The sequence below is a fragment of the Fringilla coelebs genome (genome assembly GCF_963513975.1).
Source record: "Fringilla coelebs genome assembly, chromosome: 7".
Lineage (NCBI taxonomy): Eukaryota > Metazoa > Chordata > Aves > Passeriformes > Fringillidae > Fringilla > Fringilla coelebs.
Window position 1 is genome coordinate 169,357 of NC_140035.1, and position 15,067 is coordinate 184,423.

Consider the following 15,067-nt stretch of genomic DNA (forward strand, 5'->3'; position numbering starts at 1 on the left):
CAAGGCCTGTTTTAAAGAGTTGGCTGTCTTCAGTCACTGCTTTGTCTTGTATGCCGATATCCCTTGTGTCCAGACTCCACCTTCATCATTCTCTTCCCCCTCTCATCCCCACACCCTGTACTAATCTTTTTATCTCCGGTTTGTATCTCACCTTTAGTTCCTTACCCTTGCTGTCCTCAATTCTTACTCTTTGCCCAAATTGCCATACTTTTGATTCTGACATCTTTCAGCCTGTAGTTCTGTTGTTTTCTTCCTCTTCATGATGGATTTCACACCTGTGAAATGCCCTTCCTGGGGTAATGTCCAGCTGCTGCCGGTCTAATGGGATGATTTAGCTGTCACTCACTCTGGGGTAAACAGTCTTGAAATTCTGCAGCTTCTGTTGCTCATCTGTTTCCATTAAAAAGAACAGTGTATTATTGTGCAGAATTACTTAGTACTGTCATATTTGTAGTAGCTTTTAAGCTTAGGTAGTTAATTAGAACCTCCTATTTATACTCAAGGGATGTTATTAAAAAAGCATGTATAATAAGAAAAAAGACTTCACAAGTGTTAGGACTTTACGTACTTGCTAGTAGTTTCCAAGTCATAATGTGCCTTTTGCCACACTTCCTTTAAACAGAGTCTGACAGTAATTCTGAGTCAGATACAGAAGGGTCTGAGGAGGAAGATGATGAGGATGATAAAGATCAAGATGAGTCGGATACTGACACTGAGGGAGAAAAAGCCCCACTGAAACTGAATAAAACTTCATCCTCTGTGAAGAGCTCTTCCATCGGCCTTACAGCTCACTCCGCCCCGCTTAATCTCCAAGTAGCAAAGACGTCGAGCTCGGCACCAGCTGCCTTGTGTCCCGAGTCCCAGCCTGCAGTGTTCCTCGGGACAGGAGCCTCCACCCTCACGCCGAGTACACACTGTGGTATCTCACTGTCTTCTCTTATACTTCTGCCATGTGAAAGCTGAGGTCCATGTCCTGTGAAAGTAGTTGCAAAAATAGTCCAGGTGCTGGTTTTTACCCTCAGAACAGTGATTCACTGAACAGCCACCTTAGGGATGTGGCAGAGTCACCCTCACTTGAGGTTTTCAGATGCCATTTGGTGAGGGTGCAAGGTAATCTTGGCAAAGCTTCCTTTCCCAAGGAAGGCTGGATCAGGTGTCTTTTGATGTCCTTTCTGACTTTGGCTGTTGGGTGACTCTGTGATCTTTTAATGGGTGTTTGCAGCAGTCATTAAGATCTGTCAGCCAAATTGTAAGTTCTCCAGACTAGAACATTGCACATGGACCAGGACATTTTAACTCATGTAATTCTTTAGAGAAGGCAGAATTAAATATCCAGATTTGATAGTTATTACATTAAAACTCTAAAGTCTTTGGAATTTTCCATTTTATTTTAAACTAGTTATTATTCTGATTTCTGAACATTATGGTTTATGTTCTGAATCTTCAGTTTTTGTCCCTTCCTCAACAAACTTTATAACCGTATTTTGTTACATAATAGAACATAATTTTCTAATAAGTCTTTCAAAATTCTTAGTAGAATTTATGGATTATGCGCAAGGGTTTTCTTTTTTTTTTAATTCATGGAAAGTACATTTAGCATTTGCCTGATACTATATAGCTCTCATAATCCATCATTTGGTGACTTAATTTGTAAGATTTAGAAATTACTATGGCTACAGTAAAGAATGCATTTTTGAAAGTCACATTTCTTATTTACATGGTAACAATGAAATTAAATCACATATTTCCAATTTTGAATTATAGACGTGCTGTTTATTAACATGAGTGTAAGTAGATTTTTTAAATGGGGACATCTGCTTATGAATAGTTTTTTATATTTGGATTCAGTGGAATAGGAGCTTCATTCCATGTCATACAAGGGCATTAGCTTTGAAGAAGTGTAATGTGATCTACCTAATATTTATCCCAAAAACAGGCTTGTTTACTGTACAGTCTGTAAGATGTTTCATATGGGTTGGGAGTAATCCAAATGGGTAAATTAAAAAGATGACGTTTTCCTCAAGAGTCTGTGTTGAATGGGATGTTTTGAAAAGTCTCATAGCATATTTTACTGTTTACAGGAGTAGGAGGTAGAATAAATTTTATGTCCTTGCTTTATGTATAATAGTACTACACCTAAGAATCACCTAATAAGAATGAACACGATACAAGAAAATAATTTTTTGTGAAACTTTTGCCTAGAGTTGCTCAGTCTCTGAAGGAGTCTTGTGGTCTCTTCTCTGTATCTGTTTTGCACTGGACTTTCCACATCATATTTGTAAAAGCAGCCTCCCTTCCTCCCTGCACTGTGACCATTCAAAATTATGCAGTGGTCATTCATGTTAGGCTAAGAGTGCAGACCTGTGTCTAAATTTTGGGATCTGAGCACAGAGATTTCCTTGGTGCTTTTTCTAGGGGTCTGTTCCCATCCTCTGGGAGGAGCTGCTCCAGCTCCCTTGGTAGCCGGTGCTGTGCTGTCCGGCGCTCCTGGCTGGGAGGGGCTGGAGCCGGTGCCGGGGTCGGTCTGGTACCAGCGCTCACTCACGGCTGTTCCCAGGGAACAGATGTGTCACGTTCTTGACAGAAGGTCCAAACTACCTTTTTGAGAAGTGCATCTTCCACAAGTTGGTCTGTGTGCATAGTTCATGTCCTGTGGCTGTCTGAGAGGCCTGAGGAAAGCCTTTCACATTAAAAAAACCCCACATTTGGCAGTTGTCTCTGGGATACTATTGATTCAGTTGCTTGACTAGCACTGAACACAACATCTGTTTGAACTGGGAAAAGCTGATGAAGTAGTTCTGAAAATTTTCTGCATTTGGCACTTAACTGCAGTCTATAGGCAGTGCTCTAGGAAGACTAAACCTATTAGAATATGGGTCTTTAAAGTAAAGTGTGTTTACTTTATTTGCATCTTCTTCACTGGAAAAATTTTACATTGTCTTGTCTAGCAAAACAGGTGTGCAAGGAATTAAACTAACTAATATTTGAGAGCACTAAACAGGACAAACAGATAGGTATGGGATAGTTAGGTTTTCTATTTACAATTTCAGAGGATGGGGTTACAGGAACTTAGAGGAAAATGTATTTCAGAAGAACGCTTCCGTTAGTTTTCTTGGTAATTGAGGTACATAATGGCGAGAATGGAAAAACAGTTCTCTTTTGTTTTGGGGATAGAAACATAAAATACATTTTAGGAACATGTATTCTTTTGTAAGCTCTGTTAGGTATTAATCAATGATTCTGTTTTAGGTATTTCAAAAAGACGAAGAGTAGCAGATGAACGGGAGCTGCGAGTTCCTCTTGATTATGGGTACGTTATGTATGTACCTGACTTTCCTTAGAGGGACGTAATGCCTTCAAAAATCCATTGGTAAAGAAATCAGTTCAAAAAATGTTGAAGCTGAATACTAAGGAGACAGCTTCAAAAATTTAGATTTCTGACTCCCGGTGACTGTGAATCTCTTTAAAAAGTGTCGGCGTATTTAATGTGTTAATTTTTGTGCATTAAATTTCCTTTTTTGCAAACATGACCATCTCTTAGCTGTTTTGCTTTGGAAATTAATCCTAATGATCTGAGCCGATATAGATTCCAAATAACTCCCTAAAGTATAGTTCTAAGCTGTTTAAAATCTGGTAATATGTAAGTCGCTTGATATAAATAAATTCATATATTTAGTCAGTTTGGACAATCTGCATGATAAAACTTTGTGGTTTGGTCTGTTTGATTTATGATACTCTAGTCACATTTTCCTCTTCCTTTTTTTTGTAGAATTTTTAAATTGACACAAATTACTTATTTTTAAAAAAGTGTATTGTTGTATGCAACTATTTTGTATTACTCTAGCTGGCAAAGAGAAACCCGAATAAGAAACTTTGGTGGCCGTCTTCAAGGAGAAGTAGCATATTTTGCACCTTGTGGAAAGAAGCTGAGACAGTATCCTGAAGTAGTAAAGGTACATTAATTTTTTAACGTCTATTTTTTAAAGTGTTCTAATGCTAGTAAGCATGCTTGCAATTAAAATATGTAATTTTTTTCTCTCCAATAGAGGTACTTATTTTCTGTGATGTGAGGTGTAATGTAACTCAGTCTGTTACTGATTTGATGTCTTATAAATGCATATCCCTTTGACAGAACATGCAAAACATTACAGTCACAAAGTTAGCTGTGCATCAAAGCTGGGTTGTAATTATTTACAAGCTGAAGTGGAAAAATATGTGATTTTTTCAGTATCTCAGCAGAAATGGAATAATGGATATCTCAAGGGACAATTTCAGCTTCAGTGCAAAAATAGGAGTGGGTGACTTCTATGAAGCCAGAGATGGACCGCAGGTATCCACTTTTTAAAAAGTAAAGTTTTTGATCCAAGGAGCATTAACTTAAGTTTAGGTAAAGTAATTTTTGCTACAATCTGAAGCATTACCTGTTATTAGCTAATTATTTCTAAAAGCTGCACGTATTCTTAACAGCAGTTAGATTGAGACGTGGAGAGCTTGATCCTGAGCTGTGTTGAGAACCACATTCAGTGGCTTTGCCCAGAGGGTGCTTTAATGATCAGCTCTGAGCCTGGCTTGCTCTAGTTTGAAAACTCAGAGCTACGTATTTTATCTTCGCATTCAGGTATTTCTGACTTGAGACTTTGTTTCTTCTTTTGTTGTATACAGCCTCGAATAAATAGTAATTTATGTGTAGATGGTAAATCCCACTCTGTTAGTGTGTTCATACTATATGTGTGTGTGTATGTTTGTGTTTATTTATATATATATATGTAAATTGCATGTTTATATACAAGTGTCTCCTGTATCAAGAATACTCTCTGAGCATCCTGAAGCGTGACACTTTTACAGAGGGAGATGCAGAACTATACCAGTTACGCCGTACAGTGGTATAATTGTTAGACAGTTTGTAGATAAACCACACCAGGATAAGTAAAACTAAAATTTTAAAGAAACTGTTACTGTGTTTGTGCCATGCTGTGTTACTGAATTTTGGCCATGTTGCCATTTCTTCAGAATATGCATGAAAATTTTTGGGTTTTTCTCAGTGAAGGTATTTGCTTCTTTAAGGGATAAGTGTTCTGAACATGTTACTAGCTCTCAACAGTCTTGAGTTCAGGTTTGAATTAAGCCTGATGTTCTTGTAATACTTTGTAGAAATATGTAATGTTATGTGAAATGAAATTGAATGTCTTTAATGAAAACATTAAAGACTGAATTCATGGTAAGCAGCTACTTCTAGGTGGTGCTTCCTGCCTTACAGGCTAAAACATTGCTAAACTTGCTTCGTGTTTGGCCTTCAACAGTTACAAGTTCCTGTAGTTATGAACTTCAGACCTGCATGTCTTGACTGAAATAATTCATTTTATTGTGATGTACTGTAATGGCAGGGTATCTACTCTCTTTTTGCCCTGTTCTGTTTTCCATGTCTGTTACCTGTATTACTTCATTAGTCTTGTCCCCTTCTTTAGTTATATCTGTCTTCTCCCTTTAGTTGATTTGCAGTTTGCCTTGTGATTTATAAAACTTGAGAATGAAGGCAGTGTGAAGGGAAGATTTCTACAGGCAAGATTAGCAATGTGAACATTAGTTTGCTGTATATATCATCACTAAACTTTGTACTGATGTGGTTTTTGATAGGTTCCACTGAGACTTGGGTAGACAAAGGAGTTTTCTTATTAGAAAAAGAGACTGAGGGCAGCTTTGTCAGATGTGCTAAGATGTGTTTACATTTTATGTGTGAATGAGGAGTTACAAAACAGTGGAGCTACACTCAGGCTGATAATATTGCCTAGTGAAACAGTATGTGGTACCGATACTTTATAAAAAGAGCTTGCACCCTCTTTGCCAAAGTTTTTTGAATCATCCAGATTCAAAATAATATATGATAATCATATTTTCATGGATGACTGGAGGTAATTCCAGAAGTTTTTATTTCTGCTTTTGTGGTAATTTCAATTATTCTGTATAGCCTTTAGTGATTATTCTTCTCTTCCTTTGTTATATATTTCTGTCACCTTTTGAGACATGCAACATGTGCTGGGCTAATTTTCACACAGCTCGAAGATGAAACAAGATGTGAAAAAAATTTACCTTAAAGCTATATCAGTGTTATTAAAGATTTACCTATAGCAAGCCAAAAGTATGAGGATTTCCTCTTTCTGTTAGTGCCTGTGTTTCTCTCTTGTGGTACGCAAACCACCAAATATTATGAGTTATTCAAAGCAGTGTTTGAATGGTGTAGCAGGAGCATATCTGACAGAAGTGGGCCACAAAGGAGTAGGATTAGAAGAATGTTTGAAGTTTGGCAAATGTGAAAATTCAGTGACTGCACCTGGAAGCTTTAAACTGCTGTGATTTAGCAAGATTGGTATGAATGTGATTTGGGCTGATGGAATAAACATGGGTCCTCGTGAGTTTAAGTAATATATATAGGAGTCTTTGTCCTATTTTGAGTTCTGCAATTCAGTTTGGAAAGCAATGTTGTTAACTTTTCCCCACAAATCTAATCTGAAATATAAGTAGATTTTTGCTTCTTGCAAAGTGCCTGTGGTATTGTTCATTAACTTGATTAACAGGATTTGAACTTTATTTTGCTTTCATGCATAGTTTTCTGCTGTCTTTTTGGCAAATGTCCTGATGGCAGCACAGTATTGTGGTACATGGGTACCACATGCTTGAAGGGGAGAAATGGAATAAAGTTATTATTTTGATTAGTTTGAACAACACACCACAACATTTCACAGTGTTATTCCCATTTTTTCTCTAATGTTTGAGTAGCAAAGTTTCAATTTTATGGAAGCCTGTGATTCTCCTATGTTAGGGCACAACCCCTATATTTTATCTTTGAAATGTCAAAAACCCAGAGTTTTTGTACATTTTTTTAATAGAACATTCTGACTGTACATTCTTTTAATAGAAATGTATTTTGGGTTAGATTTTAAAAGCTGTTGAGCACAAAATATAGATGGTCAATCAACTCTTACTTAACCCTTAGTGGCTTTGTTCTGGACTATTTTTGTCTTGTCCTCTCTTAAACTTGTGAAAACTTGTGCATCCACAATTCCCTTTGACAGGGCATTAAACTGTCTTCTCCCATCCCTTGAAGCACCTGCTCCTTTTGCTTACTGAACCATTGCTCACTTCATTTGATGGCCTCTAGTTTCTCTTTCAGATGGCATTAGGAAAATCTGATAAACAACATGGTCTCTGGTACTAATGATCTGGTAGACCTCTGACATTTTTGTGATGTGTATTTATTATCGTTAGTATCATTAACTGCAGATAACACAAATACAGGGCAGGAGCAATTTCCATTGCCATTCTAAGGTACTTTTTGAACTATGGCTGCTTCTCCTCCTCTTCTTTGATTTCTGTTTTCCCTCCCTTGGCATGTACATTTTATGAGATTAGGTTTTCTAGGTTGAAAGTTGGTGTAGCTAGTAAGTACAAGTACTAAATCTACCTCAATAAACTGAACCTGTGATAAACTGCAATTCAAGTACTAGGCAGAGGAATAAAAGTTACACTTAAGTAGTACTCTTCAAGATAGTAAGAAAATTAACTTTTAGTCAAATGGTAGAGGTGAATATTTTGGGTTAAAGTCCTTAGGGATGGTGCATGACGATGTGGTACACATTAATGATGTGGTCTTGGTTCTGAACAGTGCATTTATAGAACATAATTAAAAACAAAGCCCTTTGGAATGTGTGACTTGTACTTTGGGGATGGTCTTAACTGGGAATGATTAAGACTTTAGATAAGTATCTTTGCAGATACTGATAACTCCTTTGAAATCTGAATGTCTCATTAACAAACTGCCATTTCTTTTGCTGAAGTTATGCAAAACCTTTGTAATTGTGAAGAATAAGCAGAAGTAATTAAAAGACCAATTAAAAGAAAAAGCAAAAATCATTTATGTTGTGGTACAGTAAATTGGATCTTAGGCAAATTTACAGTAAATTTATAGTAAATTTACTTATATCCAATTTACAGTAAATTGGATATAAGTGTGAAAACTAAAGCACTCTGAATATATTTCTTCTGAGCTGGTATTTAATGAGTTTTTAAAGTTGCCAACTTTTCTTCCTGCTTTAAGCAGACATTTTCAAAATTTTTTACAAACCTTTTTAAGGCAAGTGATAAAGAAGTCCTAAAGGATGCTTAGCTTGCAGATTTTCCCCACATTTGTCAAAAACTTGGGGAAATGGTAAAAGAAGTTAAAATTTTGAAATACCGGTGTTCAATTAAACAGGCTTACCTAGATGGTACATATTTTTTGCTCAGTAGACACAATAAACTGTAGTTTTAGTGGCCGGTTAAATAAAGCTATTCCTTCATGGGGATTAACTTCATGGGGATATTTTTATTAACAAAGTATTTTAGAATCTGCTTTCATGATGCCTCAAAATACTACAGTGCATGCTTTGTTTGGTTAGAGAGTATAGTTCATGTAGCTTTAGATATGTGGATGCTTTGAAGTTACTTTTCATTGATTCAAGCTGGTGCAGAAACTGTTCTGCAGTGAATGAGGGAAGAACTCAATTGTACTAACTAAAATTTGCTGATTAAAATGCATCTGTGTTTTTTCAGCTCAGTTGTTGAGCTCTACAACACTCAAAAGCAATATTTGAAAATACATTACTGCCTTTGCTTGTTATATATGCTAGAATTTCTGTAAACACGCTCTGTTGGAAAACAGCACCTCATAGTTTGACACATTTTTTCATTCATGTTGAACAGTGGATTCTATGAAAGCAGAATATTATTATTAATATTATATGAACGCAGAAGTTGTTGTTGAGTTTACATAATTGGGAAAAATCTGTTTTGGCCTTTAGAAAGGGCTGAACAATTTGATTTGATGAGAAATAATTAAAAATAACACAGTAATGGCAAATCTACTAGGTAAAAACTTTTTGTCTGCTTGAATAGTCAAAATCTTTTAGTGGTGGAATTTACAGAAGTTCTTAGTGATAGTCTCTCAATAGATAGCTTCTGTGCATTATCAAGAAATTGTCCTGCCCAAATAATACATCACAGCACTTGCATATTTTATATCTACAGCTCACCTTAGATTTTGGGTTATTTTAATCTATGTTTGTAATACCTCTCTGTGAAATGTGTCAATTAAAAGGGTGTGCAGTGGTGTCTTCTGAAAGAAGAGGAGGTCATTCCCCGTATCAGAGCTATGGAAGGGCGTAGAGGACGACCCCCAAACCCAGAGAGACAGCACTCCAGAGAGGAGTCACGGTCCAGGCGCCGCAAAGGCCGACCTCCCAATGTTGGAAGCGGTGAATTTCTGGACAACGCTGACACAAAGCTTTTGAGAAAGCTCCAGGCTCAAGGTAAGAACTGTGTTCTTATTTTCACAAAGAGAGGGTATCAGTATATCAAGTATATAAAGAGTTAAAGAGTATATAAAGTGGTAATATTTTTCCTATAGGAGAGTGATCTGTCTCCCTAGGATATTAGTATGCAGCATTTTATTTTGGGTATTTGTTTCATGTTGTTATTGAAGACTTTTTGGTAGACCAATAAATGGTTTATCAGTATAGGTTTTAAAGAAGGAAGTGCGTATGTAGGGACGTGTCTAAAAGCTTACTCTGTAGTTACTGCACAAGAAGCTGACGGTGTTTTGGGGAGTTCAAGCATGCAGGTCCTGAATTCAGCTTCCTTTTCAGTCCTTTGAAAAGGAAGCTGAATTCAACCTCCAGAAAATTCCTTCCTACAGTTGTCTTCTATGAGTGTGTCCATAAACAGTTAATTGAAATTTTTGTGATAGAAATGCTATCACAGAATAGTGGAATGATTCAGGAGGTTACTTATTAGCATAAGAATAGCTGACTTTAGGTGACACAGGAAAGAGGCATGTGACCCACATGAGTGTGTTCTTCTTTCATTGTTAAAAAGTTATTACATAATTACATGAAGTGACTTGTAAGGAAAACTAATTCCATGCTTTCTGAATAAAGTGTTGATTTAGTAATTTTGAAACAAATGTTTTCTGTTTTAGAAGAAAGAGGGAAGTGGTTTTAAAATGAACCAGCATTATTGGTATGATTCTGTCACTTAATAAATAATTTTTTCCTCCAAAACCAGTATTTGTTTTATATAGAAAGTATCCAAGTTCATTTGCACTGTTGACACGGTTACTGATGCATGATGTGCCATTAATGACAGTTCATAGAAAAATTTTGTAGACGCCAGTGCGTGCAAAACAAATCCTCTGTTTACTCTGTCTTTACAACATACAAATGTCTGAAACATGAACTGTATCTTTATTGGTGGACAGCACTGTTTTTATGAACTTAATATTTTCTTTTTGTGACAGAAATAGCTAGGCAAGCAGCACAAATTAAGCTACTGAGAAAGCTTCAGAAGCAGGAACAAGCACGAGCTGCCAAAGAAGCAAAAAAACAGCAAGGTAAGTATTACTTGTGCAAGTTTGTGCATACTAGGGGATTATTTTAAAAACTGTTTATGAAAAGTTCCCTGTCTCTTGCCATGTTCTGCTGATATTGTTTGCTTTTGTTTTTTAGCTATTATGGCAGCTGAAGAAAAGCGAAAGCAAAAGGAGCAGATAAAGATAATGAAGCAACAGGTAAACTATGCAATTGCTACATAAGCTCTTTTAATGATGTTTTCATTATCATTCAATAAGGTGTATTTCAAGTATTTAGTAAATTAATAGGTATGCTGATTATAAAGTGTATGTTTAAAATTAGTTTTAAAGCACACAAAGTGTATTAAAATTGTAAATATATTAAAGTTTTAAACTCCATTAAGTCCACCATTAGCCCATGTCCCCAGGTGCCACATCAACACATCTTTCAAATTCCTCTAGGGACATTGACTCCCCCGCTGCCCTGGGCAGCTGGTGCCAGAGCTAGACAACCCTTTCCATGAAGAAATGTTACCTAATATCCAAGTTAAACCTCCCTTGGTACAATGTGAGGCCATTTCCTCTTGTCCTGTCCCTTGTTCCACGGAGCAGAGCCTGACCCTCACTTGGCTGCACCTGCCTGTCAGGGAGTTTGAGAAAGTGAGTAGATCCCCCCGAGCCTCCTTTTTTCGGAGCCGTTTTCCCAGCTCCCTCAGCTGTTCTTGGTGCTCCAGCCCCTTCCACAGCTCTCTTGCCCTTCTGCTCTGGACATGCTACATCCCCTCAATGTCTGTGTATGATCTCAGCATCCCAACACTTGGAACAAATACTACTGTTGGTTTTCCTGTAAGTCACATGGGTGACATGGAAGAAGACAGAGATGCTGCTTGCCAGTGTAGAGAGAAAAGTCACGTGGCCAAAGCTCAGTTGAAGTTGAAGCTGCCAGAAACGTGGGGGACAACAGAAAAAAGTTTTTTCAAATACATTAATGGCAATCCTGTAGGTGTTAATAAATTGGGAAATGAGGGGCTGAAGAGCAGCTGCAGGAAGGGATCTAGGAGTCCTGGTTGATGACAAGTTGGGTGTCAGTCAGCGGTGCCCTGGCACATCTTTGCCGTGGAGGGCATCAGGCCCAGCTTTGCTGGCCAGAAGGGAGGGGTGTGTCCCACTCTGCTCTGCACTGGGGTGGCCTCACCTTGAGTCCTGGGGAGAGCTTTGGGCACCCCCATATAAAAAGGACAGTAAACCATTAGAGGCTATCCAAGGAAGGCATGAGGATGGGGATGGGACTGGAGGGGAAGCCTTAAGATGAGTGGCTGTGGGACTTGGCTTGTTCAGCCTGGAAAACAAGAGACTGAAGGGAAACTCATTGTGGTCTTCAACATATTCTGGAGGGGCAGCTCTGATCTCTGCTCTCTGTGACCAGTGACAGGACTTGAGGGAACTACTGGAGCCGAGTCAGGAGGTTTAGGCTAGGTATCAGAATAAAGGTTGACCAACCCAGAGGGTGGTCAGGCACTGGGCAGGCTCCTCAGAGCAGGGGTTGCAGCTCCAAGGCTGCCAGAGCTCCAGGGGCATTTGGACAATGATGCCAGGCAGAGGGTGGGATTGTAGGGGTGTCTGTGCAGGGCCAGGAGATGGATTGATGATCATAATCAGTCCCTCCCAGCTCAGCATACTCTATGATTTTATGACATCTTGAAGTGTTAAAAAAAATGAAAATATTAAACCCTTTCACATCTTTGAAATCCAAGTATTAAACCCTGACATGCTTCTTTATGTTTTGAGTAGTAAACCAGAACTGATGTTACTGCAGGCTGCCTTAAATATCCCCTTAATAGATAACAATTAATTCTTGTTAGTAACTGTTTAAATGTTTCCTTTTTTTTTTTTTTTTTAAGAAAGTGCTCATTGTAGTAGATAGAGAGCTCGAAGTTGTCACTCTGTCATGTATGAGTTACAGTAGAAAAGGCTGAGAGAGCTGGGACAGTTCAGCCTGGAGAAGAGGAGGCTCAGGAGGATCTTGCTAATATTGCCAAGTAACTGATGGGAGGTTGCAAAGTACCCAGTGACAGGAGGTTCCTTCTGAACATTGGGAAGCAGTTTGTCACCAAGATGGTAACTGAGAACTGGAGCAGGTGACCCAGGGAGGCTGTGGAGCCTCCCATGTGGATTTTCAACAGCAGCCTGGATGTGGTCCTGGGTAACTGGTTCTAGGTGACCCTTCTGAGCCAGGGGGATGTGGACAAGGTGACTTCCAGATGTCCCTCCCAGCCTCAGCCAGTCTGCTCTTTTGTAGATTGTGATAGTTTCAACCTGTCCACTTCTCAAGGCAACCCATACTTGTTAAAGAAAAGGAGCACCCTGTGATTTTCAAGTGGTCCTTACATTCTGAGGGGTCCAGGGAGCAAGAATTTTTAAATTGTCACATGCATCAAATCCAGAGCTTATTTGTCATCATCATATTCCTTCTTGATGTGTAACCTGATAAAACTCATTATTTCAATGTGTAGAGTGCATTATTTCAGTGTGCAGAGTGCATTATTTCAATGTGCACCTTCTCTGATATAGTTCTTTATTCTGATCTCTGCTGAAAAGTTTGTTCTGTATTAACTCTAACCTTTCTGGAGTTGAGAGTCCTGCATTTTGGCTGCAATAACCCCCTGCAGCATTATAGTCTGGGGACGGTGAGGCAGGACAGTGCCCAGGCAGAAAGGGACCTGAGAGTGCTGGTCGACAGCCCACTGACCGTGAGCCAGCAGAGTGCCCAGGTGGCCAAGAAGGCCAGTGGCTCTTGGCCTGGATCAGGAATGGTGTGGCCAGCAGGACCAGGGAGGTCATTCTACCCCTGTACTCAGCACTGGTGAGGCCTCACCTGGAGTTCTGTGTCCAGTTCTGGCCCCTCAGTTTGGGAAAGACGTTGGGACACTTGAGTGCATCCAGAGGAGGCAGCGAGGCTGGGAACACAAACCCTGTGAGGAACCACTGAGGGAGCTGGGGGTGCTCAGCCTGGAGAAAAGGAGACTCAGAGGTGACCTTATCACTCTGCACAGCTCCTGAAAGGTGGCTCTGCTCAGGTGGGGTTGGTTTCTTTCTCCAGGCAGTACTGACAGAACCAGAGGACACAGCCTCAAGCTGTACCAATATAGGTTGGATATTAGGAAAAAGTTTTTTACAGAAAGGGTGATAAAGTTCTGGAATGGTCTGCCCAGGGAGGTGGTGGAGTCACCATCCCTGGATGTGTTTAAAAAAAGACTGGATGTGACACTCAGTGCCATGATTTAGTTGAGGTGTTAGGGAGTGCGTTGCACTCAATGATCTTGAAGGTCTCTTCCAGCCCAGTCCTTCTGTGAGAGGGCCTAGCGCATGCTTTCAACTTTTGCACTGTTTTGATTTCAAATATAATGGGGGATAATAGAGATTTAAGGTCCATGCTGTAAGCTTCACATGGAAGTTTCATGTGGAAAAAGATCGGCACTGTCTGAACAAGGCCTCTGAGTTAATTTTATGGATAAAGTTATATTATGTTGGACTTCTCAACAGTTTACGGGGCCTGTAAGATTTGCCTGGAGTTTATTAGACTTCATGTGTCAGAGCTTGTCAGAAAACTTTGTATGTCTTTCTCATCCATGATTACACTTTTACTGTTAAATACTTTAGATTATCTTAGGAGCTTGGTTTTGATTACTTTTCAATAAAGTATATGCATCACTATGTATATACTTTATTGTATGTATCGCTATGTTTTCCAGAGAGTAAAATTTTAGAGTGATCCTTGTTCTCAGTCTCCGGCCAGCTCACAAGAAAACAATGTATTCTGTACAGATGGGCTTTACCCTCACTGTTGGGAGAGCGTGTGCTGTTCCAGAGAAGCTCATTGAGCTCCTTTTCAAGCTTCTGGTCTAGGCTTCCCCCAGCTTGCAGGGCTATTCCATGGTCTGGGTTTTGCTGTTAAAAGTTCACAGGAAGTCCAGCTGGATGTATGCACTTTTCTTCAAAATGGTCCTTCCTAGTCACTGTGGCTCAGCTCTTTTGTGATAATCTCAAATAATGTGCCAATGAATTTTTAATAGCTAATTTAACAGACAAACATATGCAGCACAGGTAGTGTGAAATTATTCCAGTGTTTGCAATGATTACATTCTCAATCAATGTAATAAGACTTGGTTCAGATTTTAGGAACTAATTTATGAAGAAGAATATATTAGAATATGGTTGTCCAGCATCCATCTGCGGAGTGCATAACTTGATAATTTTTTCACCATGATGAAACATGCTTAAATGTGTTGTAGTACCCATGGTTCCTGTTCCAATTACTTCTTTTGTTACAGCATGTATACAATTCCATCACTAAACTGCATACTAAAGTTTCCAAAATTAGCATTAATTGCCTGAATGCTTTAAATATATGGAGCAACTGAGGTGTACTTAGCTGAGCATGTTATCTAGGTTGCATGTGGGTGAGTGTTCCTGGCTGACAGAGCATGGGCTTTGGGTTTTGCTAAGCTCAGCTCACTGTGCTGCCCGTGGGACCGTAATGGCCTGAGAGAGGCTGTAAGAACTGAGGCACAAACAGCCTCCATGCTTGGAAAGACCTTGCTATTTCTTGGTCAGAGAGATCGCGTCAGAACATCATATATTTCATGGCATAGCTCACCCTTCGGTTCATTCTTAACTAGCTTCGCCATT

At 39.1% G+C, this 15,067-nt stretch overlaps 1 protein-coding gene across 10 annotated transcripts in view; it reads left to right on the forward strand.

Annotated features, from left to right (window-relative positions):
• BAZ2B (bromodomain adjacent to zinc finger domain 2B) overlaps positions 1-15,067 on the forward strand; it is a 114,316-nt gene that overhangs the window by 67,853 nt on the left and 31,396 nt on the right. For 7 of the 10 annotated variants that reach the window (XM_084209176.1, XM_084209180.1, XM_084209178.1 and 4 more), the window contains 7 exons: positions 623-919; positions 3,250-3,310; positions 3,845-3,953; positions 4,229-4,330; positions 9,131-9,341; positions 10,328-10,420; positions 10,536-10,597. In XM_084209176.1, coding sequence (XP_084065302.1) covers positions 623-919; positions 3,250-3,310; positions 3,845-3,953; positions 4,229-4,330; positions 9,131-9,341; positions 10,328-10,420; positions 10,536-10,597 — 935 coding nt within the window. The remainder of the gene's footprint in view (positions 1-622; positions 920-3,249; positions 3,311-3,844; positions 3,954-4,228; positions 4,331-9,130; positions 9,342-10,327; positions 10,421-10,535; positions 10,598-15,067) is intronic. The other 3 variants (XM_084209179.1, XM_084209177.1, XM_084209182.1) reach the window with 1 other exon arrangement.